Source organism: Miscanthus floridulus, chromosome 10, assembly GCF_019320115.1.
Source record: "Miscanthus floridulus cultivar M001 chromosome 10, ASM1932011v1, whole genome shotgun sequence".
Lineage (NCBI taxonomy): Eukaryota > Viridiplantae > Streptophyta > Magnoliopsida > Poales > Poaceae > Miscanthus > Miscanthus floridulus.
In genome coordinates this window covers 139,962,655-139,973,041 of record NC_089589.1, presented here as the reverse complement: position 1 = coordinate 139,973,041, position 10,387 = coordinate 139,962,655, and the positions used below count along the sequence as shown (strand labels likewise).

Here is a 10,387-nt window from a genome sequence, read left to right as displayed (position 1 = left end):
GGCCATATCCCAGCAGAAATCGGTACACTCAAAAGCCTACAGCAATTATTTCACCAAGGAAACAAATTCTTAGGCTCTGTACTGGATAGCATTGGCAATCTTAGCTGGCTAGAACACATCGACTTCTCCCAGAACCAGTTGGGTTCAACAATACCGGCAAGCCTTTTTAGCCTTGAGAAGGTTATCGAGCTAGATCTTTCTCATAACTTCTTTACAGGTGAATTACCTGGTGATGTAGGTGGGTTAAAACAAGTGGGTACAGTGGACCTGTCTATTCCAGACTCGTTTCAAGAGCTTACTAGCCTACAAGCGTTAGATCTCTCCTCAAATAATCTCTCTGGCACCATTCCCATGTTCTTTGCTAACTTCACATTCTTGACAACTCTAAATCTCTCCTTTAATAAGCTAGAAGGCAGGATACCAGAGAGAGGTATATTCTCAAATATCGCGATCCAATCTTTGATTGGGAATGCTGGGCTATGTGACGCTCCACGCCTCGGATTTTTGCCATGTCGTCATGAAAAGTTTCACACGAATATTAGGCGCTTCTTGAAATATGTAATCCTTGCTGCTGCCGTAGCATTTGGGTCTACTCTGCTTTGTGTTTGCCTGATGATCAGAAGGAAACTTAAGAACAAGGGAGAGGCTAAAAGCTCTACCATCGTTGATCAAGGTGATATGGTTGAGCACAGAATTGTCTCCTACCATGACCTCGTTCATGCCACAGCAAATTTCAGCGACGACAACCTGTTGGGGACTGGGGGCTTCGGAAAAGTTTTCAAGGGCCAACTGAGCAATGGTTTGGTGGTTGCTGTAAAAGTTCTAAACATGCAGCTGGAAAGAGGCCATCAGGAGCTTCGATGCGGAGTGTCGTGTGCTTCGCATGGCTCGGCACCGCAACCTGATAAGGGTACTAAACACCTGCTCCAACCTGGACTTCAGAGCGCTCGTGCTCCAGTACATGCCCAATGGTAGCTTAGAGAAGATCCTACACTCAGAAGTTAGAAGGAACTTGGGGTTCCTTAAAAGGTTGGAGATCATGCTTGATGTGTCCATGGCAATGGACTATCTTCACCATGAGCATTACGAGGTCGTCCTGCACTGTGACTTGAAGCCTAGCAATGTGCTGCTTGACAGCGACATGACGGCACACGTGGCAGACTTTGGAATTGCAAAGTTGCTATTGGGTGAGGACAAGTCAATGACTACTGCTAGCATGCCTGGAACACTTGGGTACATGGCACCAGGTACTACCACTTGTATGCTCTTTTGCTATAACTATATCTTTGATCGTATATACTCATTCGGTTGATTAATCGTGCTAACTTCTTGTTATCTGAATTTATTGAGCTATCAGAGTATGGATCCTTTGGAAAGGCATCCCGCAAGAGCGATGTGTTCAGCTTTGGAATCATACTTCTTGAAGTATTCACTGGAAAGAGACCCACAGATCCCATGTTCGTTGGGGATCTGAGCATCAGGCAGTGGGTTCACCAAGCCTTTCCATCAGAGATTTTCCATGTTCTGGACGAACAGATCCTCCAAGAAGCTTCCTCTTCTGCCCCCGACCTGAAGCACTTACTGCCACCAATATTTGAGTTGGGTTTGCTCTGCTCAAGTGACTCACCTGACCAAAGGTTATCGATGAGCGATGTTGTGGTGGCACTGAAGAAAATAAAAAAGGATTACACCAAGTCTGCATCAGCGACAGAGCTGTGTGCTGCCCAGTGACGTGTCTATTCTCTTCGTTCCCTTCTGCAGCTGCAGCGAAGTCTTGCTACATTTTGCCGACTTTTTCCTTAGTCTGCCAACGTGTTTGTTTGTTCCTGTTGTGAATTTTGTTAATGCTTCTTTCGTATTTGAGATTAGTTTGCATACTGTGAAATGCAGAGTTAACTGGTTTGTAGCTGAAACCTTGGTCGTAATAAGTTGCGAGATTCTGCCTATCTGAATCCAATAATGTACTTGTGAGTTGTAAGGAAAACAGTATTGTCATCAGATTCCCATCGGGGTCTAGTGGAAACTCGAAAATACAAATGAGAAGAGGCATTGCGGCAACTCGGGTGCAAATGAACACCTCGGTGGCTGTGGTTTTTTCTGCATTTCAGAGTTCGGACAACGGTTTGACACACATGATCAATTATAATTTTCAATCATTTAATTGCTACTATAGATCTGGAAGAGTTCAACATTAAATTCGAAATTAGAAGTGAGAATGCCTGAATGGGAAAATGGGGATTAGTTGCTGAATTAGTATTACCAGCGTCAGTGCGTCACAGCGTGCGGCCTCAGGCTCTGGCTCTACCGCTCTGGGCTCTGCGCCTCTGCCTGCCCTGATGCGCCGGTGCCACTGCGACCAGGGACAGGCCCAGGCTAGCGCCGTACCGGCCGCCTAACTCCTTTGGTCCGCAAAACAGTAGGCCATGCCACATACATTTGCCTTGGACTGAACCTTCCTTGCCCATCTAGAGGAATCGAGGACATATTGCATCGATTTCCTTGTGGACCTAGGAGGTAGGTTGTCAACTGGTACTATGGAGAGGACCGATTTCACCAAGACCAAGCTCCTAGGCATCAGCAGGCCATGGCATGCCAGCGTTTAGGGTTTGAAGAAGCGGTGGAGGACGCAGGAGCGAGCCCTCTGTGATACCATGTAAGCGTATTTGGAACGAATGCGGAGAATACGTGATTGATTGATCAATGACCATATTTAGGGTCTGTTTGGGACTACTCTGCTCCACATTTTTCAGCTCTGTTCTATCAACTCCACCACAGAGCAGCTCCATTGTGGAGTTTCTGGAGCAAGTGGACTTGTTTGGCACGCAGTTTAGCTCTAGCTCTGGAAACATGAGGTTTCTATAGGAAAGGTCTACTATGCCCCTGATTGATGTTTGGTGTATGTTCTGTTGTATGCAGAGCATGTGTAATTGATTTTTTTTTACCAATTCAAATATGGTGTAAATATTATAATCACATTTAATTTATTGGAGAAAAGTAAAAAACAAATATTTCGGCCAAGTAAAAAACAAATATTATAATCTCATTTAATTTATTGGTGTTCATATTTCGGATACAAATAATTGTCCATACATGACTAATGATAAATAAGATAATAAAGTCCATCATTCTAATAGAAATAGTTGTCCATAGATAACTAGAGAATAGTGACTAATACATAATTCTAGTTCGAGAAAGAGCGGTGGCCAAGTGGGCTGTGTAACTAAATGCTCCAATCTTTACATATGAATCCTGGGTCCAAAAGCTGGCCGGCGAGCGTGCCACGTCGCCTGCTTTTCCCGGCCGTTCGATCGGGCGCGCGGACAGCACAGATCGGGCGAGCCGCAGTCATTTTGCAAAAAAAACCCTTATGTTTTCGGAAATCAACCCGCGCTCCGCTCCTCGCGAACCTTCTTCGGCATTGCGACGCCCGCTCCCTCGTGAACTCTGCCGCTCCCTACCCCTCCCAGCGCCGCCCTCTGTGCCGCGGCCTCGCAGCCACGCCGCCGTCTGCGCTGCTCCCCGACCCTGCTAGCGCCGCCGTCGCTCCGTCCATCGCCGCCGCGCCGGCCATCCCCATCGCCGGCTCCCTCCCCTTCCCTACCTCCCGTCCCTTACAGGATTACTGCACCGCGACCTCCGCCTCCATCGCGGATGCCGCCGGCTGCTGACGCCCGCGGCCCCCGCCGCGGCCGGCTGCTTAGGACGCTCCCTCCTCTGCTCCCCGCACCGCTCCTCCCCCTCACGGTGCCTGGCCCCCGCCGCCGTCGCCGCTAATTCGCCGCTCCGTCCGATTCGCCGCTCGATGTGTTCATCCTCCTCCACGGCTCACCTATGTTTTGCCGCTCCTCTCACCCACCTCACGTACCTCCTCACTTTTCTGCCCATTCTAAACCCGCCGCTTAAGGATTAGGAGAGGTCGCCATCTACCTTGCAACACAGGCAAGAACCTGTCATTCGTTCCCTTTTCTCATGGCTCCAGATATTAATTTTTATTCTCTTTCAATTTCCTTCAGTTTCTTATTTCTAAAAGCTACGTATCCCAGATTCACGTTTGGCTGCTGTTTTGCCCCCTCCTACTGTAGAGCTTCCGATCTTCTGGAACGTCCATGAGACCATGACTGGTGGCTTCCTCAAACTTACAAACTATGTTAGTGTGAACTACTGCAGGTAAGCCATGTTTATTTCTCAGACAGACATTGAACCTTGACATTTTTTTCCATTCTATAGGATTGTTTCCAGAGGCCTATTGAATGCCCTTGCAATCGCTCCTTAGTATTTGCTAGTCAAAAGCATTGTACCTCCAACATTTTGTTTGCTTCCATTTCATGGGATTATTTCCACAGCTTGCCCCTGCGCATGACAGTTTGCTGGGTGTAGAGCTACTGGACTTTGGTGATGGCTTTCCCACAGCCTTCGATTTCGTTCTACACATTCCAGCCGCCGAAGTCAACCATTGAAACTTGACTGTTTTTTCAGGCACATACTTGCTCGACCCCTGCACTTCCATATTTTTTGCCCTGTCAAATATTTGTCCATGCCGTGTCTTCTCATCTTTTTTTTTTGGGTACAGTTTCCAGCAAATGAACCATTTGGTATTTCTACAGAAGTTGGCAAGTGTAGGGAAGACATGATTTTTAGTAATGATGGTCAGGTAACTTACTGTCAGTTTGCTGCTACATCTAATCATTTGGTTTCGTATCACACACATTGATAAAATAAATTTCTAATATATATACTTTGTTGTGTTTGAGTTGCATGGATAATTGCTTAAAGATCTCCTATGCAAATGGGTGCATCGGCACACCAGTTACCATCCTTTCCTCATTAATATCTTATATGTTTTTTGCAGGGCCAAAAAAAATGGTTCGTATGTTTCTGTTGGGTATTTGGGTACGACAAAATGTTGTCCTTAACTAATCCGAGGTATCCTAAACTTCCTTATCTTAGCTATCAGAATTTAGCATTAATCATATTGGTGAGTTTTTTCTTATTTGCATGCCATGATGATTCGACCTTATGTACTTTATGGGTATATGCATGTATCTAAAAGAAAAAGGTCTTATCAACTACATAACGTATACATTCTTCTACATGACCATTGTGTGATTATATTATCAAGGTTCTCTGGTTGCTCCCTGCAAAATCATATCTTTGACATAATTAGTCTGCCATCCTGAATTCCTACAAATAATATAGTCATAGTTTCCCTCTGTTTGATTGCTGAAACTCACCTTTTCAATGAGTCTACCTTCTATTGTCAATCAACTTGCTAAGATAAGTTGGCTGCAAATCTTTGTTTCACTGATTGATTGCTGATGGTGCTTCCTTTGGGTTAATAAGATGGTTGCACCACGTCAATTTGATAAGTGCTTATAGCAGCAATTCTTATGTTACCGCCTGCATGTTCTCCTAGATTGCTAAAAAATGGTTCCATAACTTAGTCCTATGTGTGCTCATTTCTACACCCCCGAAATACAAACGTAACTGACCATTGTGTGATTATATTATCAAGGTTTTCTGGTTGCTCCCTGCAAAATCATATCTTTGACATAATTAGTCTACCATCCTGAATTCCTACAAATAATATAGTCATAGTTTCCCTCTGTTAAATTGCTGAAAGTCTCCTTTTCAATGAGTCTACCTTCTATTATGAATCGTCTTGGTCAAAGTTCAGCTAGGCGCTGGGCGGAATCTAGGCGCTGACCCTCAGCCTAGCGCCTAGGCGGGATTAATCGCGCCTAGGCGTTTTCCAATACATGCTTAAATTTATTAATACATACTTAAGTACTTAAAAGAAAAGAAAAAATAGAAGACCAATGGTCATGGAACAGGGAGAAAAGAGAAGAAAGGCCCATAAAAACGGCCCAACCCACCTTATCCACCGTTAAAAACGGCCCAGCGCACCTTATCCACGCCTCCTCCCACACCGCCGCCGCCCGCGCCTGCGCCCGCCCGAGCGCCTGCCGCCCGCGCAAGCCCGCGCGAGCGCCCGCCGCCCGCGCACGTGCCCGCCGCCGCCCGCGCAAGCCTGCGCGAGCGCCCGCCGCCGCTTGCAGCTCCTCCTCCCCCACCGACGACCTCCGCCAGGCGCTCCTCCACCACCACCGCCGCCGCCGAGCCGCCGCCGCCGCCTAGGGGTCCGCCTACCCCCATAGGCGAGGCGGACACCCTCCGACTAGAGCCTAGTCGCGCCTAGTCGCGCCTAGGCGAGCGCCTAGCGGAACTATGGTCTTGGTAAGATAAGTTGGTTGCCAATCTTTGTTTCACTGATTGATTGCTGATGGTGCTTCCTTGGGGTTAATAAGATGGTTGCACCACGTCTGTTTGATAAGTTCTTATAGCAGCAATTCTTATGTTACCGCCTGCATGTTCTCCTAGATTGCTAAAAAATGGTTCCATATCTTAGTCCTATGTGTGCTCATTTTTACAGCCCCGAAATACAAACGTAACTTATGATTCCCCTTTCTGGCTCCTACTCAGCACCTCTGTTATGGTTCCCCTAGATTGTTATGGTTCCATTTCCATCGTATTTGCTTCGCATATAGTGCAGCCACCTCTGTTCAAGATGCTTCGGATGCTATCTTGCCTTATTATTATGATAGCCTGATTTTTGGTTAATGCTGTCATATTCGTCGACATGAACAGAACTGGTGACTCCTGGTGAGTCCAAATTAGATTACTACCAAGATCAGTTGCATCTCAAATATCAGCCGGTGACATTTCCTTCTCAAAATATCAGCCAGTGAGTACCATTTTATCTGTATGTACCATTTTGTACCTCATTTTCTGTATGTACCATTTTATTTGATATAATTACCCATGAACTCACTGCAATACATGTTCAAGTATTTATGTGCTTATTGTTTGCTAATTGACATTTATCTCATGCCTTACCCTCTTATCCTACAGTGCCTTTAATTTGCCCGATGTCTTACATACAATGTATCCCAGATTTGCTAAGCATGAGGAACAATTCAAGAAGTATTTTTAGTTTTGGAACAACCACATGGTATTTTATGATGAGAACATTGTACAATGTGACCAATTCTCGAAGGTGCCACTATTTACTTATTTAGGCATACTAACATGTGTAATGTATTCGACTGTTTTTATTAGTAAACTTATATGTGTCACATCTAACATTACTGTATGTTTGGCAAGTGGTATGCTACAAAAATCAAGCTGAAAGCCCTCTTCATGCATTTTTGTTGTGCAGATTTTCAGTTTCAATGCATTTCGTGTGCTACGACCAAGGTCTCAATGTCATGAAAAACATAAAGCTCACTATCCTTGATGTATATAAAAGTGGCCTTCAGTAACAGACGTTTTCTGCTTTCCTATGATTCAAAACTGCTTCTTTGTTAGTACTATATTTTCCATGCTCCCTATGATTCAGAGCTTGCTAGCCCGCGCGGGGTTCCGGCTAGTGATGCACATTCCTTTCAATAGAATCTGTTATTAACCTCTTCAGAGAAAAAAAAATCAATCCTACCTATCGACTAGACATCATGTTATATACTTAGCATAGTAGTTCGGAACTTCCAACACTGCCAGACTACATTACATAAACAATGTTTCCTACAATTACACTGTATATAGCACCGTGCATTTATTTGACCATTGGAGTATTAGGTAACTTAATACAAATCCCCCCCCCCCCCCCCCCCCCCCCCCCAAAAAAAAACGCACAAAGTTTTCCTAAAAAGATTAATTAGACTGACTACAAATCACTTTTTTTTTTCTTCAGGCTATTGGTTTCCATAACATTCCTGATATTCTATGCTTAGCCCGATCAAGTTTGGGTACCTTATTAAACATAGGTTAATTTACCATCAGCCTGTTCGTTTGGCTGTGGCTTGTCGTAAACGATCGTAAATTTTCAGCCGGAACAGTATTTTTTCTCACACAAACCAGCCAGCAACGATACAAACCAGTCAACCGAACAAGCAGCATATGCGTAATGGCAGCCTGCATTGATTTCTTCAGAAGATTCTCATGATGACCACGAAGCAACATCACTTCAAATGTACAATTTATAGCAGAGTAAAACTATTTTATATACATAATATGTTAACAAATATATCTATATCTGACAGTCATATACGAACTGCATATTCATCACAAGGTTCAACCTAAATAACCAATGCACAGTCCGCTTGCATGTTCCATCAGAAGGTCGCCAAACACTGGTCCAAATTCTATATAAGGCGCGGCAAAGCCGCGCTGTTTTCTAGTGGTACCCTAAATGCAATCTCTTTCTATGAAATAGACAATGCACCTAAAATGAAAGCGGGCTGTGTAACTCTGGTTTTTCAAACTTATGATAGTAGGAGGGGCATGCCATGTGGCCCATTGGTAAGGCCCCAATGTTTATCAGAGACAATCACTCATGTAACTCATAATCAACAAGGCACCATGTGATGCTACAAACATGGTCAATGGCACAACAACCAATTCGAAGGTCCCCCACAAGTAATAAACACTAGAGTACTTCCGTCAACTTTGTCAGCATTATTCAGAGAAAACTCAATCTGGGTTGCCTGATGATAAGAGGAAAGATCAGTCTATCTATACCTTTCCAAGAGTGCATCCCTCAGTTGCTCCTTGGAAACTCCCAATGCCCCCACAATCATCCCGATGCCATGACACCTGAGGGCACCGAGCAAACACACCTGAGGGCAGAGAGAGGCAACCTCAGATATCAAATCGAATCCGCATGCAGAAGAAGAAGGAGGGAACAAGAAGGTTTGGTCTTACTGCAAAGAGCCGGGCTTGAGCTTGTCCGAATGCAAAGGCCGCGACTTGCGCAGGTCCATCATCTGATCAGAGTCACCGTCATCTGACGAAGCAACTGCTGGTCGCGGCGGCAGCGGCACGAAGGGGTTCCACGCGTGCGCCGCCACGGGCTCCGCAGCACCCTTGGGCGGCGACGGCCTCCGTTTAGGCGGCGAGGGATTGGGGCTCGGCCACGCGGCTGCAGGATGGACGGCGGGCGGAAATGGACGGGGCTGGAGCCGAGCGTGGCTGAGGAAGCCGACGGCAAGGAGGGAGAGAGCGAGGAGGACGAGGTGTCGGCAGCGGCGGCGGGAGGCACGGTGCTCGGGTCGGAGGCCGAGCTGCGGGATGCGAACTCGCCTGACGGCGGTCCGACACGCGGAAGCGGCGGCAGAGGGCGGAGCTCTGGCGAGCCAGGATGCAGATTAGAACTGGTGCCGGAGTGCTGCGGTCCCGACGGCGGCGGGGTGGCGAGGGTGCTGCGGTCCTGACGGCGGTGAGGGGCGACGGGAGGAAACAGGAATAGAACGAAACGGTATTTGTGTAACGAGTGGCAATTGCGGGTAATTACCTCCAACTCCACGAGGACATACGAAACGCTGGTTCGTGGAGTACTCTCTGAGCAGCTCCACGAAAAACATGGAGTTGAATCAAAACTCCATCTTTTTTTAGAGCAGAGTTTGTGAAGTTGGACCTGTTTAGCAGGAAAGTTTGAGGTAGAGCAGAGCAGTCCCAAACAGGCCCTCGGTACCTATGGCCAAATGGGGAGCCGGATAGGCAAGCCCATGGGCCGCATTAGGTACAAGCGTGCAAAGCACGTTTACTAATCTAACATGGACATCTCGCCAGATTTCCCTGAAACATCGGAGAGAGCCGATCATCGACAAAGGTCTTGTTTAGTTCCCTTCAAAGTTCCAAGTTTTTTCACTCTCTCTCCATCACATCAATTTTTGGACGCTTGTATAGAGCATTAAATGTAGGTAAAAAAAATAACTAATTGCACAGTTTAGTTGGAAATCACGAGATGAATCTTTTGAGCTTAGTTGGTCCACGATTGGACAATATTTACCAAATAAGACGAAAGTGCTACTATTCATCGGGTTGAAATTTTCTTCAATCTAAACAAGGCCAAAGAAGACTTTAGTCTCGTCTTCAGACTAAATTGTTGCATGAACAATAGAAACTGAATTTTGGTAGAGTCACCAGAACCCAAATCCATGGGCTTGAAGATATTCAGACCTGAGCAGCAGAGATTTCCTTGCAAAGCTGAAGCTTTCCGCACCAAAATCAGTGGACAGTTGGGCCAAGAGCCCAAGACAAATGGAGGAAGAGCACATGGTTTTGGTCTTTTGGACCACTAGACGAAAGAAACCAGTGTTCAGGAATGCACAGCTGATCCCTATGCCATTTTCTCAGAATCAAGCTCAGATGACCATTTTTTAGCTGAGGCTTTTATACAGTCTTTGCTCACATGAAAGATTCGAGTGCCTGATCTCACTAGCGTTATGCTCCCATGACCCATCACATAGTAGTAATCTCCATGAAATGCACTAATCTTGACATCAGAAAACATTGTGGAATTTGTTTAGATAAAGATCAGAAAACATTGGTA

General features: G+C 45.9%; 1 protein-coding gene and 2 long non-coding RNA genes across 3 annotated transcripts; all 3 read left to right on the top strand.

The window, feature by feature from the left end:
* Window positions 1-612: 612 nt before the first annotated feature.
* Window positions 613-1,731, top strand: LOC136489819 (probable LRR receptor-like serine/threonine-protein kinase At3g47570). Its single transcript, XM_066486358.1, has 3 exons — window positions 613-749; window positions 835-1,247; window positions 1,358-1,731. Exons 1-3 carry the CDS (start codon window positions 613-615, stop codon window positions 1,729-1,731), a joined length of 924 nt encoding a protein of 307 aa, XP_066342455.1.
* Window positions 1,732-3,442: 1,711 nt separating this feature from the next.
* Window positions 3,443-4,495, top strand: LOC136485869 (uncharacterized). Its single transcript, XR_010766593.1, has 3 exons — window positions 3,443-3,939; window positions 4,044-4,167; window positions 4,344-4,495. It is a non-coding gene; the product is annotated as an uncharacterized lncRNA (long non-coding RNA).
* Window positions 4,496-4,575: 80 nt separating this feature from the next.
* LOC136485868 (uncharacterized) lies at window positions 4,576-7,602 on the top strand. The gene is made up of 3 exons (XR_010766592.1): window positions 4,576-4,651; window positions 4,850-4,923; window positions 7,217-7,602. It is a non-coding gene; the product is annotated as an uncharacterized lncRNA (long non-coding RNA).
* Window positions 7,603-10,387: the final 2,785 nt, after the last annotated feature.